The sequence below is a fragment of the Pelecanus crispus genome, chromosome 1 (assembly GCF_030463565.1).
Source record: "Pelecanus crispus isolate bPelCri1 chromosome 1, bPelCri1.pri, whole genome shotgun sequence".
In the NCBI taxonomy this organism is placed as follows: Eukaryota; Metazoa; Chordata; class Aves; order Pelecaniformes; family Pelecanidae; genus Pelecanus; species Pelecanus crispus.
In genome coordinates, this window is record NC_134643.1 from 200,240,667 (window position 1) to 200,257,461 (window position 16,795).

General features: G+C 37.5%; 1 protein-coding gene across 4 annotated transcripts in view; it reads right to left on the minus strand.

Annotated features, from left to right (window-relative positions):
• NBEA (neurobeachin) overlaps nucleotides 1–16,795 on the minus strand; it is a 532,307-nt gene that overhangs the window by 103,959 nt on the left and 411,553 nt on the right. For all 4 annotated transcript variants that reach the window (XM_075727933.1, XM_075727935.1, XM_075727932.1 and 1 more), the window contains one exon: nucleotides 230–347. In XM_075727933.1, coding sequence (XP_075584048.1) covers nucleotides 230–347 — 118 coding nt within the window. The remainder of the gene's footprint in view (nucleotides 1–229; nucleotides 348–16,795) is intronic.

The following is a 16,795-nucleotide window of genomic DNA, read 5'->3' on the forward strand; positions in this document are numbered from 1 at the left end:
ATTTTTATAAATAAATCTCACTGCTGCACAGAAAGCAGTGAGATTGATTTATGTGATTGATTTTAATACAAAATGCAATGAATACATGCAAGAGTAAGCATTATTGAACACAGACATAAGCACTTTATCAAAGGAAGCACAGAGTTTAAATTCTGAGATAACACACAATAAATAACACACAAAATAACTACTAGCACATTTTTATGCAACAAAATAAACAAAGACATACTTCTGTTTGCCATAAACACTTCCAAAGCTGTGTTCTGGAGAAGGTAACGTCTTGAAAAAACAGCCCGAATCTCACTGAACATCCATTTTCCATGAAGGCCTTCTGTATAGGCGAGGACCTTTTTAAGAAAGTCAGGGTGACAGTTATTAGCAGGAGTTTTTCATTAAAATATTGCATAAGAACATAGTAAATTCTACCCCTCAATGAAGCACATTTAAGTTAATCGTACCTCTTTAACACTTTAAAACTGTGAGTTAAAATATGAACTTAAATGTTTTTAAAAAATTCAGTGAAGTATAGCTGTTAGAAGAATAGCAGTAAGTACTGTAACCTGATACCCCTAAGATCTATTTGTCATCAGTCACATCAGCATATTTTCCTCAAAAAACCCCAAACTCTACAAGCAAGCACAAGGTAATAGACACACTTGCAATTATGCTTAGCTGTATTTTCTTCCAACAGTGTGCATGACACAGTTATCAGTTATGTATCAGATAACAGATTTATTTCTGAGGCTATCTGGTGCAAAGTACAACCAAAATAATACAACTTGCTATTCACATCCATTTCAGGGTCATAAATTAGAACTCCCTCCATTCCATTAATAAATACAAAAATTAGATAGAACAATACGTTGGCACAATAATTTTTCTAAATTTAAGTACATTTATTATCCCAAACCATGAACCAAATTTAACAATTTGCATTTTTGCATTTTGAAATTAATGTGAAAATATTTTAAAATAAAATAGCTAAAAATCAGCATTGCTTTTCCAATTTGCCAGTTTCTCAGTTGAAGGTATTGGTCTAAGACTAGATACTAACACCTAAATAATCTTTTTCACTCCTCCTTCACTGTTCTGGATGTACAGGAAAACAGACAAAAAGGATGCAATTTAATTAGGTATCAGCTTTATTAACTTCTCTCATCTGTGAATCATCATTCCAGCACTATCATGTAAACAACCCTTTCCCAATCCTTTCCATCAGCTGGAAGGCTGCCTTCAGTCCTCCACCTCTGCTCAGGTGGGCTCTGAGACTGTATCCTATGAGTCGTCAGTCATTTGGGATGGGGACCATCCCCTCACTGCACCCAACTGCATTTCCCAGGCTCTATAGACTGTGCCTTCCCCTAAGCTGCAGTTACTAAGAGAGCTGCAGCCCTGGTGAAACAGAGAACTGCAATGAAGAACTTCACTAAAGGGAAATGCAAAAAGGTGGTTTCAAACTGGAGAGATTGAATTTGTCTGTTCTCCATTAGGTACACAGAAACGGTTGGTATACCAGCTTGCAGTGCTTTACTCACTCAGTTGAGGTCTTTGCTTTCTGTAGTCATGACCTCCCCCAACTTCTGAAGAGGGAAATGTTAGGGAGACCATATGTTGCTGCTGTCAACAATCCTTCATGCTTGAGGTAATGGAAATTGTATTCCTTCTGTTTTTTTCACTGATGCAGCTTCAAGTTAGTAACATGTCTTCATATATGAAAAAGCTTATTTAAGTTTGTACACTTTGTGTCAAAAGAGCTCCTTGGATTTTTGCTAATTTGTTCTCCGTAACTTTTTTCTCATAACCATGATGAGTCTATTTCAGAAATGACGGTAACAGCAGCAACAAAACAAATGTGCTTCAGCACACTGAAGAGCATTGAAATGTTAGTCCTGTCCTTGATGGAAACGGGAGAGGAACACAGCGAGCCCCCTGTACTGTCTACATGGGAAGAAGTTACAGACAAGGCTTAGAGCAACATTGTGGCTGATGGTACTGTTTCATTCACCTTAGCTCTCCACACTAACTAAACACAGCCTTGAAGAAGGGAAAGGGGCTTGCTTTCTTCGGAGGTCTCCCAGACACACGCAAGAGACTATATGGTCCCTCCATTCAGTCACAGGCCAGCTGTGGAATTACTACCTCATATGCTAAATTCTTGCAATGGTAAATTAACCTTTGTGTTAAAAATCTGCACCTCATTTTTACTTTGAACTCTGCTGACTTCAGCTTCTAGCCACTAGATCTCGTGACACCTTTGTCTGTGAGATTAGAGAGTCTTCTAGTATCAGATAACTTTTCCTTGTGTCGGTAATTACAGACTGTGATCCAGTTACTGCTTAGCTTTCTCTTTGATAAGCTAAATAAACCAAATTTTCCTTCAGTCTTTCATTGAGATCAGATGCTAGGATACAGCTGGTATAGTGTATGTGAAATTCAGATGGTAAAGAACAGTGACTGTGGAGATTCCAGCATGTCCTTTTTTGAATGTATTCTGCTGCTTCTGATACATAATTCTCGCAAATACACGGGTTCTTAAGATACAGAGCTGAAATAGGGAGGAAAACGCTCAAGTTTAAAAAGCTAAAAGATGAGAAGAGACTCCCAGAGAGAGGAGTCTGAAATGTATATAGCTGTAACCAGATCTACAGCAGCCAGCAGATTTGCCAAAGAATTCGTTCCTTGCAAAACACCATGCTTCAGGAATTCAATTTTTTTCAAAAATGTTTCTACTTGTCCTATTTTTTTCTAAAGAAATATGTTTAATACTGACTCTATCCTATGCATTAACATTTTAGATGATTCACAGTAATACATTTACAATATCTTGATACGTACCATAGCTTAGTTATAGATCAACACTAAAAGCACATTCTACACTGACCATACACTGGTTGCCTTTTTCTTCCTCCTCTTCTTACTCAAGTATAAAGCAATCATAACTTCACAGAGGTACATTCACCCCACTATGAAATGAATGACTTAAGATAGCACTCCAGTAAAGCAGCAGAAAGGATAGGAAATCCGAGGAAAGGAAGGAGTCTATAATTCAATTACTATGTTCAATTATACTCTTCTTAACTGTCTATTAGTCCTACAAATATCAGATTATCATGTTGATATCAAAACATCTCAATTATTTCAGTATTTCTGTTGTCTTGTTTTCCTGTCCAAGATATACTACCCATTTTTGTCATCCTCCATAACATTCATCTAACACTGCTTTCCAGCAATGCATTAAACCTTCCATTATTAGGTATCTACTGTTATTAGGTCTCTACAGTTTACAGCAGAAATTACTGACATTGTTGCACAATTCTTTCTTGTTGTTGTTACAAGAGCCAAACAAAGTAATTTCATTTTTCTGAATTTGAATCCTTTAAAAGGTTTATATATATATATTTTTTTTTTCCCAGGATGATTTTTAGCATTTCACTTTCTCATATCACATGAATGAGGGCCTGGCTATTTTAAATTCTTTACAGACTGCATATGTTGTACATTTCATTATTCATAAAGACATGGAAAAAAAACACTTCATTCACCAAAAGACACTGAAATTATGTTAATTAGTTATGTGAAGCCAAAATTACTATGTGCTCCATCCAATATTTTGTTGTTGTTTATATTTAAAGCCAGTGCTCTTTATTCTGATAGCTTTATGAGTTTTTCTCCTAAAAACAGTCATGAAGACTTTTTGTTCTAGGCATGTCTTAATGGTTGAAACCTCATGACTAAGCACCGAATTTTACATAGGTCACAAATAAGTTGTTTTTAGTAAAATAAAAACCAACCAGCCAACCAACCATGTCTACATTTGAACTGAGCACACTTTTCATTTTTAATCAGCTGCAATCATTTGGTTGAAAGCTTATTTCTCCTTGTAAAACCCTTTCATTACTCAGAAATATGAGTACGTTTTAAATACAGTAATGGTTGCACTGGCCAGATGATAGACCAAGAATAAAATTTTGCTAGGATGCATTGCAGTAAGATGAAGCTGTCACCCTAACAGTGGGAATGAGAAGTCCCTAAACCTCAGGGTTCTGTGATATGGAACAACACCTATTGGTGACACTGACTTAGATTAGATTACTAAAGCAGCATGCGATGTTCAGATGGAAAGCTCTACAGAAGAGAAACAAAACCATTACTGAAGTGCTTTCCTACTTTGCTCAGATATGAAGGCTCCATTATTTTAATTTTTTTTGTGATGTAATGAAGATCTCTTCTTTTTTTTTCAATTAGGAGTTGGGACATTTTTAATCATGAGCCTACTTCAGTAATTATTCAATTATTCATAATTAATTAATTGTTAATTGACAGCTAGAATTTTGTATTAGATTAACCAGATGACCAGAAATGTTAGTTTCCATTCTGCTAGAATCCATGATAGATTAACAGGAGAAACGTTTTAGTATTGAGGATTATTTTTTGCTACTTTACACCATTTTTGGTATCTCATAGCACCAGACACAGCACTGCAAAAGGATATTTCTTTTGATTGTTGTTTCTGGAATTGAAAAAAACAAAAAATCAGGTGTTAAAAAGAAATCAACGAAAGCAGCCTGTACAAGTCCTATCTATTCTCAGTTGCTAACTTTATGGTAAGAATGGTCACTTCTCCAACCTGTTGCAAAGAATTGTTGCTTATTGCTTGTGGTGGCTTGACCCTGGCTGGAAGCCAAGTGCCCACCAAAGCCACTCTACCACTCCCCTTCTCAACTGGACAGGGGAGAGAACATACAATGAAAAAGTTCATGGGTCGAGATAAGGACAGGGAGATCACTCAGCAATTACCGTCATGGGCAAAACAGACTCGAGTTGGGGACAATCAGTTTAATTTATTGCCAGTCAAAACTGAGTAGGGTAATGAGAAATAAACCCAAATCTTAAAACACCTTCCCCCCACCCCTCCCTTCTTCCCAGGCTCAACTTCACTCCTGATTTCCTCTACCTCCTCCCCCTGAGCGGTGCGGGGGGACAGGGAATGGGGGTTGTGGTCAGTTCATCACACGTTGTCTCTGCCGCTCCTTCCTCCTCAGGGGAGGACTCCTCACACTCTTCCCCTGCTCCAGCGTGGGGTCCCTCCCATGGGAGACAGTCCTCCATGAATATCTCCAATGTGGGTCCTTCCCATGGGCTACAGTTCTTCACAAACTGCTCTGGTGTGAGTCTCTTCCACGGGGTGCAGTCCTTCAGGAGCAGACTGCTCCAGTGTGGGTCCCCCATGGGGTCACAAGCCCTGCCAGAAAACCTGCTCCAGTGTGGGCTCCTCTCTCCACGGGGCCACAGGTCCTGCCAGGAGCCTGCTCCAGCGTGGGCTTCCCACAGGGTCACAGCCTCCTTTGGGTGGATCCACCTACTCCGGCGTGGGGTCCCCCCTGGGCTGCAGGTGGATATCTGCTCTACTGCGGACCTCCCTGGGCTGCAGGGGCACAGCCTGCCTCACCATGGTCTTCACCACAGGCTGCAGGGGAATCTCTGCTCCGGTGCCTGGAGCACCTCCTCCCCCTCCTTCTGCACTGACCTTGGTGTCTGCAGAGTTGTTCCTCTCACACATTCTCACTCCTCACTCCAGCTACAGTTTGTGTCCTGGTGGGATTTTTGTGTTTTTTTCCCCTTCTTAAATATGTTATCCCAGAGGTGCTACCACTGTCGCTGATTGGCTCTGCCTTGGCCAGCGGCGGGTCCATCTTAGAGCCGGCTGGCATTGGCTCTATCAGACATGGGGAAGCTTCTAGCAGCTTCTCACAGAAGCCACCCCTGTAGCCCCACCCCGCTACCAAAACCTTGCCATGCAAACCCAATACATTGCTCAATATTTCCTTCTTTAAAATAGCTCTTTTTGTTGATTCATTAATGCCTATGTATGTGAATTTAATCTACTATTTTCAGTGGGAATTCATTATTTGTCTATTGGAACCAGATTTCTGGTACAGGGTATTTTAATTCTAACCTGATTCCTCAATGAAAGTATCAATTTATATTTGTAACATTTGCCAAGCTTTTTTTTATATCTAGTGCAAAATGCATATCTCCATTAACATGTAATATAACTTTGTTGTTGGGTTTTGTGGCTTTTTTATTTTCAAAGCACTTATTCCCTGATTTCCTTCATTATTCCTTATGTTTTGTACTAATAATGTCTAACAACAAGAGCAGTAGGGACATCGTTGCCTTGTACTTATGTATAGTAGAACTGGCTCATTTTTTTCTGCATTTCCACAGATACATTCCAAAGTTCCTACAGATTATTTTTTTCAAAGTCTGAGAAGGATCCTCAGAGTCATGTTTGCTGAATTAGATGGCCATTTCCTGAAATTAAATACACTTTTTTTCCTTTATCAATGACCAGAAGGGCTTCCAATAATACTGTAATTTTGGTACTGAAGATACTTTTTCATTTTATAAAGACAGTTCTATCTAGTGCTTAAGTGTACCTACTACTATCTTTAACCTGGACACCACTATTTTAGCTAGAACATTAAAGAAAAGAGCTCTGGCCTGTCCTTAGTTTAGACATCAAAATCCCATCTGTCTGTTAGATGGCTCTGTTACCTGGCAACATGGGGTATTGTCTTTGTCATATGGTACGTATTTCATTTTCCTTTTCTTCTGGATATGCAGGAAACTTCTAGGAATTTATCCTTTTTCCTCCTTGTATGTTTATCCCTCCTACTTCTTCAACTTTAATATTCTACACTTCAAAAAATATTTGCTCTGTATTTGAACGGATTTGTCTTGACTGAGTAGAGTCTAGAGGGATGCTGTTGCATCCTGGTAGCCCAACCCAAAGCTGCCCTTCATCTTTTTAATTTGATTCAAAGGTTGAGAGACATGTGCTTAAAAGCACTGTATTGTATATTCATGATCTGCCCCTCCAGCAGTCCAATAGCCCTAGTAATTTTTTCCAGTATCTCTATTTTCCAGTGTTTTAAGTGTTCTGAATTATGTGTTCTGTGCTACAATTTTCACCAAACTCAGCATGTCTTTCTCAACACTGGCAATTATAGCTATAACTATTTTATTTATGTACTAACTATATACTGTACTTTGTTTGTCTTTTTTTTTAACTACGCTTGCAAAGTTGTGTTTCTTCCAATACAAAATAAGCCCTTGTCATCCCCATATACAGTGGTCCTTTAGTTTGAATAGGATTTTTGTTTGTATTTCATTCTTCATTCACCATCACCAACTTTTGGAAGACAGATTACCTGCAAGAACCAACTATGAGTCTATCTCATGTGTCCCAACCTTGAACAAAAGACAGGAAGAAGAAATATTGGTTCAGTTCAGTTACACTGCAGTCCCTACATCTATGTTCTCAAAATGAACAAAAGTAAAATAGCCTTGGCGTTCCAGGTTTCCAGGTCAGGAGCTTGCATATAGTTTCTTGTGACAGACTTTTCTATGAATGCTGTTGCCAAGGAGAGAAGAGAAACTCTTTGAAGCTCCCTCATCCGTCCTTGTCAAATGAATATTTAATATTCCCTAAGGTTGAGAACGTGTTTTTTACAATGAAATTCTGTTGTAAACTTAAAAAAAAAAAAAGATATATATTTTTGTTAGTCTGACACAACCCTCCTGAAAAAAAACCAAACACAGTTGTGATGGGCATGAACTATCCAAAAGGTTCTGCTTGGGTCTTTTGCCTCCCCATTGTCTGGTGGAAACTGTATCTCCTGCCTTCTGTACAAAGTGAGCTAAGAGGTCTGTAATGAAAAAGCTAAAATCTAAATCTGTGGTCAACTCATCTTTTTTTGTATATGAATAGGCAGGAATGAAAAAAAAAAGGATGCAAGATGCCAAGGAAGGGAAAAAAAAAGAAAATATCATTGTGGGAAAAGCTACTACCCTTTATAGTTATATTTGAAATAGCAAGCAATATCATGCTTCAGTCACAAAGCACCAGTTGATTTCATATTAACCATTTCATAACAGCCTGGTAACCATAAAATTCATGGAACTTATCTGGTACATTCCCTACATCAGTGTCTTATGGGATGGTTCCAAATTTGCAACCTCAGCACTTAAAAGAAGATGCCTTCCAATAAAACATGGAGTACTTCACAAAAACAAATCACAGTGAATAGATATTTCATCAGAAAGCTGTCTAGAGACAGCTACAGAAGTGTGTTTATGCACCTGACCCAGGTACACAGTAGGTATTCATAAAATACTTTAGCATCATTGTATGCTTTTAGAGGTTAGAAACACACGAAAATGATTGTTGAAAGTCATTCTCTGCTGCCAGGGATTTGGATTTCCCTTTTTCAAGTGTTTGTTAGCATCGCCATTTGCTCCAAGGAAAATGTGAAATTCTGAATGCAGTTATTCATAGGTTAAAAAAAGTGGCTCCCATGCACATAGAGCAAACTTTCTTCTCCAGAACCATCTAACAACATGGAGCTCACTACAAGTTCGTGGCAGACTGCATGACTGCTTCATGTATTCTAAATACAGATTGAAATGACAGACATTAATGGCATGGAACCAGACTCTTAGAGTTTATGAAATACCATACTGACTAAACGTTATACAATTTCAAAATGTTTGATGAAGTACTGAACACGATCAACTTTCAGATTTAGCAGGAAAAATATGTATACACTGTAGCAAGGGATATATCATGTCAAGGTATGTAAATGTATACAGAAAACATACTTATTAAGAAACTTCAGAATCAGGTAAGTTCAAATAATGAAACACCTTGTATTTTGCTTTTCTGAAATGGGAAACTGAGAATGTAAATAGACAGGAAGGACAATTCAAATTAATTTAATATCCTAGTGTTTCATTGACTTCTTACTATTTTCTTTCTTTGCATACATTTAAGCCACTTCAAGAACATCTTCTCTGCCTCAATTCCCATAGTCACATAAGAGTAAACACTTCTAAAATCTCACCGAAATACCATGTTATCATTTTCTCTTTGCACAATTTGGTCTAGTAACATGTTCTCAATTTCTCTTTACATTAACGTCACCTTTCCTCTTCCTTATAACATGTTTCTGTTTAAAATGTTTATTTATTTGTAAGTCTTAAAAGCTTTCCTCCAAGTAGCTCTTATGATACTATGCTCTGCAGGAGGAGCTGAGTATCATGTGCCATTATAGTTTCTCCATTCACATCAGTTTTTAAAATCTTTTTTAGAACTTTTTTTTTAATAAATATTGGCACTCCTGCTTCATTTTTCTCCTCCTCTTCAGGGATCTAAAAAATGCAGATATTATTTTTGTGGTTTTGGGCCTTACTTCCTTGCCAAATTTTCTCAGCTTATACTTCTACTTCCAATGTTTTTTTAAGCTTTCAAGAGGCCCCTTTTCTTGAAACATGAGGTTCTGTTCACCCCAACCTTTTCTAAATTTGATTTCTCTGGTCAGCATACCACTTCAGTATCCATTAAAACAATGCCCACTCAGCTGACAGTAACTGACGCTCTATTCCCACATTCATTTTCACTCATCTGAAAAATTATTTGAGGTTGGCCCATTTTCAGGCCATTTTCCTCTTTTCATTGGTAAAATGGTTTTGCATGTTACGATTTTGTGTTTGAGTAAAGTAATGGAAAGGATATGGGGATTTCTTGAGAAGCAGCTGCAGTGGAGGTTATTAGAGTAAAAAAAACCCTGCTCCTAGATATGGAAACACTGTTGCTAAATGTTAACATCCGGATCAAAATAATCCAAAGAGAATATCTTACATATTCTCAATGTGTTATTTCTAACTCTGCTTTTGTGAAACACCAATGCATAGTTTTAAAAAGGGTAAGTGCTACTGACATGGGAAAACATTACCTCTGCAAAAACAGAATTCTGAATAATAATTATTTTTATCATTCATTTTATGGGCATTACACATCTGTGTGCCTTTGCATGGTTTTCTTTCTATGCAACATGCAAACAAATTGTCAATTTAGGCAACTCCTGAAATGCCAGCAATGGACTGAAAGTCTTGGGAAGAATAGCATCAGGAACAGGTAGCAGATTTAGACATTACCACCTTTTTTAGGCTCTACTTCCAAACCAAATTCCAATAATTACTGTTTTCAGCAGAAGTTTCAGCTCATTTAACGATTCTAAAAGCGAGAATAAAAACTGATGGTGCCAGCTGGGGCAAGGCGCATGTGGAGAAGCAGAAGACAAATATATTGTAGTGCCTTAGAAAGCCATATTAGAGCGCAGCCCAACTCAAAACACAGAGGCTGAGGAAACAAATATTGGGGCAAAATCCAAAGTAGAGAAGCTCAATTAGTTCTAGTTAGCAACAGGATTGAAACAGATTGTGCCTGTTACCTCAGAAGGTTTAAGATGATTTTGCGTTGACTTTGGCAACAACGGGATGTCAGGCTCAAATCTAGTAACAGAACTGCTGTTTCCATTCTCACTCTACATCTCGTGCTTAGAGATTAATCCAAACAGGCGAGTGGTGATCTCAGTACCTACACTCAAACTGCTCTGAGCAATTCTGCCCCAGCACCACATTCAGTGAAATGCAATCAAATTTTTCAATTAGAACTGCACAAATGAAATTTTCATTTGAGTGGAGAAACCAAAAAATTGATATGATCTGAGCAAAAAGATAGAACTTCTTTTTCAGTATTAAAAATGGAGAGCTTGTTTTTCTGTCAACTAGTTCATTCTGGACCTCCTTAGCAGAAGTAAAGCAATGGAAAGAAAGAACTTGTAATATTCACAAATCCAGGGAGAAGACAGTGTTGATAAATGCTTGTAACTTGAAACCAAAGCTGGACATTTATTCATTAAATAGTTGCTTGACAGAAAAATGCAGTTTTATTAAACGTGAACTATTGGTGGATTTGACAGAATTTGTGAGAGTTTTAGCTGAGAAAAGTTGCGGGACTAGATTCAAACACCAGCATGAAAATGAAGAAGTTCTCTGGTGCCTAAAGCGAGAACTTGGGATAGGCACTCAGATCCAGTTCCCTTCTATCTTAAAGGTATGTGAACCCAAATGACACCCTTCCCCAACAGTGCTGACTGCTCCACCTCATCGCTGCGCTCTCAATGAGCAGCTCACAGCTGGATGAGCGCTCCTCGCTGGTCCAGGATGGACAGTGCCTGAGTGAGCTGCGTCAGCTGCCTCAGCTGTGTGCTGCCCCAAGGAAAGGCAATGGCAAGCAGCTGCTGGCAAGCTCCTACGTACAAACGACTGATTAAGCAATAGAAAGAGAAGCTCTCTGACTCCTGCCATGTTTTTGCAGGGATTGGAAAGCAAGCATTGCTCGCGGGTCATAATTTGCCAACATACAAGGCAACCTGCTCCCTTCAAACAGGGGGAAGAAGTGAAACAAGGCTCCCTGGTTTCTGGGTGAGTGTGCTGACCGTCCAGTTATCAGAAAGGACTAGAAGAAACTCACATTCTTCTGCCTTCTAAAACTGTGTCTTCGGGTGCTTACTTCATCCTCATGTGTATTAGTTTTTCCCTTGCACTAAGGATAAGTGGCTCAATCAAGTTTTAGGACTCAGCAAAAGCAAAAAACGTAGGAATAATTTGAAGAATAAAGAACGTATCGTATCCACAAGTATGTGATGTGTTCTTTCCCAAGAATAAAGCCATCATAAAATCCTCAGGGTCTTTTTTTTTTTCAGAACTTGCATACTGATATATTTATTCAAAAGTGCAACGCAATAAAAACTGTCTAAAGACTCAAATGTACCATGATGCAAATCCTTAACATTATAATAATTGAAGGCACTACAAATGATCTTAAGAAAAGTGTAAATACTGACTTTTGTTAAACATTACCCATTTCCTACCAAATGACAGGTAGAAATATAGGTTTACGTCCCTCTTTTTATAGGTGTGAACTCAATGTCATACAGAAGATATGTGCAAGCGTCTTGGATTTGAACAGTTTCACACTTGATTTGTTCAGTGCAGAAGGCATATGATCTAAGATCTATAAATGTAATTAGAAGACAACATTTTTTTCTACTACGGAGCTTATTTTTTTTAAGTTTCTGTTCCTAATATCTCTTCCTATATAAGATTGATCATAAACCAGTAATACTTTGTTGTTAACTTCATATACAAAAGCTGTTTCATTAATCCCGACATCTGGTAATATAATTGGAGTAATTTCTACTGCTGAAATTTTAGCAATAAGTTAAAAAATTTATTTTTATAAGCAAGAAAAAAATACGGCTTTACAAAGTGATAGATATTATACATCTACAACATCTGCACCATCCCCAAACTTTCTGTATTACGATTTGTAACAGACAAGCATAATCCTCAAGAAATTCAAAATTCTACAGCTCCCACATGCTCAGCTGTGCCTAGAAGTGTTGGATCTGGAGCACTAGTGACTCCTGCAAGTCAGTTTGCTTGGTGTTGGAATTTAGAGCTGATTCAGGGCTACTCTACATTATGTCAACTTCTGATGCCCCCAAATAACAATTACACCACCTGTGAATTATGGTGAACATACATCAAAAGATCTTCATCTTCCTAATATATTGCCATACCAACTGATTCTTTATTAACCCACTTAAAATGAGCTTAAGATGAGTTTCTCTTTCACTGATGGACAAGACAAGGAATTATAGCACTGGGAAAAACCTAATCCACAGCTCAATAGCAACGAAAATTCTACTACATTTTTTATTATTACATATGGAACATTATCTCATATTACTAAGTCTGTGCAAGGAAAGACAAGCAATGTTTATTCTGAGAATTTTAACTTGGGAGTGCTTGCAAACTGGCTGCTGTAACTAAATAATAATTTAATTAGTTTGCATTTCACTACATTTATTTTGATTTAATATTACAGAAGAGGTACCTATGCATTCTATACTTGCTTTAAGGAACTTTTGTTATCAGATACAGTAATTAAGCACTGAAAAGTCAATCCACACAAAATATAAAAACTGCAGAAATTAACATGTATCAAATGTAAACTGCATATAGAAACTCCATAAATTATTTTTATATTTACTTCAATAACTGAAGCCACATTTACACATTATTTTTTGTATGTACATTCTGTATATTCTGTGTGCACTTTCACACAATTAACTATCAGTTTGTTTAATATGAACAATGTAAAGTTCAAAATTATAGATAAGTACAACTTCCTGGGGGTCTAATCCTGTACAAAAAATTGTCATGAAAACTAGGAGGAATATTAAGAGTCTACTCAGCTGGCTACCAGAAATGGATTCTGGGCCACACATAGTCTTCTGATGTCTGCAAAAGCTAGGAGAAGAAGTGCTATAGCAGATTTAATATACAGTTCCCTCCTCTTTGGATTTCTAGCCAACTTGAATACCAACCTGCATGTCATAAATTTGGGCATACTCACAGGCTTTCCTGTGGTGAACTCAAGGTTCCCAGTATGAAATTACTGCGACACCTGTCAGCGTGTAGAGATATTTTGTGTGAATGTGCCTCTGTTTTTATCCACTACAAGCTGCTCCACCGCAGAAGGTATTTAGATTTTATGGACTTCTGGGTACTATGTAACTACGAAAAAGTGTGCCAATCCCAGTCGAAGAGGGTTCCCTCATAAGGCCTCAATTAATTTATTCTTAACATTTGTTTAATTAAAAATATTATTAATAAAATGGAATTTACCTCAAGCTTTACAAAGAGATTTGATATTTCCACTTTTTTTAACAGATTACAACAGACAACTATTCAAATTTTCCTATTAATCTAGATTCTTACCTTTCTTTTATGTGAGTAACAGGCTAATTGCTTTAGTATACCATAAACCCTATTAACTTGTATAGACAGGTTACTGCCTGTACTGTGATTGGTTCTATTTCTATTGCCATTAAGTCCAGATTATCACATTCCTTCTAAAGAATACAAGCATCCTAATGCAATAGTCTATCTCTGATAGACTCAATTTTGCAAGACGCATCTTTTCTTTGCAGCTGAGTATCCCAAGTTCTACTGTTTGGAGTAGAAGCTGAGAACACTGAGCATCCAGAAAGAGAGCTCAGCATCTTGCAAATTTGCTTCTCTTTCATTGAAAGCCAAGAAAGTCAGATATAAAGAGGAAAAAAAAAAGGAAAAAAAAAAGGGAAAGTTAAAAGCCAGGAAAATGAATCATGTTAAAATGTGTCTTAGGTCTCTAACATGCAAAGCTGTCCAATGTATATTGAAATACTGGAAAATATACAGTTTTGCTTTACTATTATGAAGTTCTTTCATTTTAGAAGTGTTTTGTATGTATACACATTGTGAGAGAAAAAGATGGTGCAAAAGGATCATATAGTTTAATTAAATGAAGCAATCATAAGAGATTTTAATTCAACAGTTCAAAAGTTTACAGGCACTTTCTAATCTCTTCACTGCGCAAAAACAGAGGTAAGTCTGCTAATTGTTATTGCAATTGTTACATGACTATTTTTGGCTATTATGCACAAAACAAAAAAAACCCAGTCAGTGGACACATAGCTATAGAAAGAACCTAGCTTTGTTAGTAAGAGAGTCTACAATGAAATATTCGCTCTTCTTCATTTACATTAAAGGGAATTAATGATGAAACCAAGCTAAACTAACTCCCCACTCAACTTTTTAGCACAAGGATGGGTCACTTTCAGAGCAGTCTTAGAGAGAAAATCCAACACATGCCATTTGACTGTTGCAAACTAATCCTCACTCTGCTTCTATTTCTTTCTATGAACTGCAATGCAAGGTCCAATAGACAGCCTCAGATGCATCTCAGGTCCAGTACATGCTTTTCAAACTTAATCAAGGGAATGTAGAAATGTATATAAAAAGATGAAAGTGTCTTTGCCTTTATATGTATTGCCAAAAAAAAAACAGCAAAAAGCTGGGGGAAAAAAAAAAAAGTGAGATGTTTCATAGGGGAAGGTTAAGTCTGATGCTAATGCTTATTTAAAATGGTGACAGTCTGGAGTAGTGAAGCCTTGCTGGGCTGCTTTAATTTCTCCCTGGAATAGCTCTCTCCCAACCTTCAGCAGCACATCAAAGTCTCTGGAGCTCAATTAAAATTGGATTATATTGAAATGCTCTATCTATGGAACTGTGTGCTCACTAACACTTTTCTTTCAGTAATACTCCAGATGACAGTTGCCCATCCCAATTTAAACAGTTGTCATAGAGACCATGAACTAAAGCAGCAGTAACTAACAATACAAAGGAAAGGTAAGTGGTAGGATTTCTGTGAATGAAGGGCTCGGTTTCCAGCCGCAGTGCTCACACTGTAACCAGCTAAATGCAGGAAACATAAAAGGCTGTAATGCTCTCCACACTCCTAAGCAGAAGGGCAAAGTAAGCAAAATAGTAAACATTTTCCTTTTTTTTCCCAGTTGCTAGAGATGTGTTTTACACACCAGCATGTTGTAGCTACCTAAAATGTCTGGAATCAAGTGACACTCCCTAAGAAAAACAGCAGGTAGCCCTCGAGTCAAACTACAGTCACCAGTCCATAAATTAATGGAGTCAATAGGTACTTTATAATTGCAATAGAAAAAATAAGGTATTAAGTGTTTTTTTTTCTTTTCAGAAATATTTTATAGGAGATTCTTTAATTATACAAATCCTTTGTCTTTATGATAAAAATCTAAAGTGAAGATCTGCTACAAATCTGTAAGAAACTCAGAGTCTGAACACATTTAGTTAACACTGTGACATTCTATGTGCCTAATGCTTTCAAGTTGTTTTATTACTGGTTTTAACTGTTTTATAATCTATAACCATGTAGATTTTTGATATTCTGCACCAACGCCTGACAATACCACCAAAAAACTCTGGCAGCTTCCAAAAAACCCAAAATAACATAAACAGCTTACGTTTCTGGCAGCACCAGACAGCAATGTATTTAACAGCGTAGATTGCTAATAATGATACTATTTTCTCATGTAGATGGCATGTTTCTGGCACTATAAAACTCTTAACCTTTCTTGTAATTGGCTTATTGAGAGTCCCAAGGTTGTTTTTTGTGCCATTGGGCTGATCACCATGGAAATGAACACTTATTGCTGTTTCACTGTAGCGCTCTATTTTTCTTCCAAGCCCTCCGCAAGCATCGTCCCTGCTCTCCTGAGAAGGCGGTGTTAGGATTTTGAAGCAGCAACAAGGCAGAGTGCAAAGAGCGCAGGCCAAAGGGGAAGAAAACAAAAATGTGTCAGAAAATCTAAAAACCACACAGATCAGAATTTGTCAAAACAAGGCCTTGGTTTAAACCAACAAGAAGGGCCCCTACAGCTTGGGCCTTGACAAAGCGTGGCCTTTTTTTTTTTTTTTTTTTACTTTATTATTATTTTTTTTATTTTTTATTTTTAGCCCAGCTGTAGAAAACACCATCTAATGAACCTGTCTGGGGCTGCTGTCCCCATCCTGTCAGGCATGTCAGGAGATGACAAGCACTGGGGACAGGCCGCCGCCAGTCACAGACAGGCCTGCCAGCTGGAGAGTTCAGCCCCAATCTAATCACACCACCAGAAAATAACTTTCACGCTTGCAGCCTGACAGGATGGGCTCAAGGAAAAGAAAAAGAGAAAGAGAAAAAAAAAATTAGGACCGAAACAATGCTTTTTGTTTCAATTACATACCTTTGGGGGGGGGGGAGGGGGGTCGGCGGAGAAAAACATTTTAAAAAGCTACTAGCACTTCTTGCTGGTTTCCATTAGTGGAACTGTTTCTGTCTTTCCTTTAACAAAAAGAAGACCAATAAAAACATTTTGCCAGCAGTTACAGAAGAAGTGAAAATGAGACAGTATTTGTGGTACCTGGATATGCTTTTGCTGCATTTATTGCTATGTATACACACTTTTCCAACATATGTATAGAT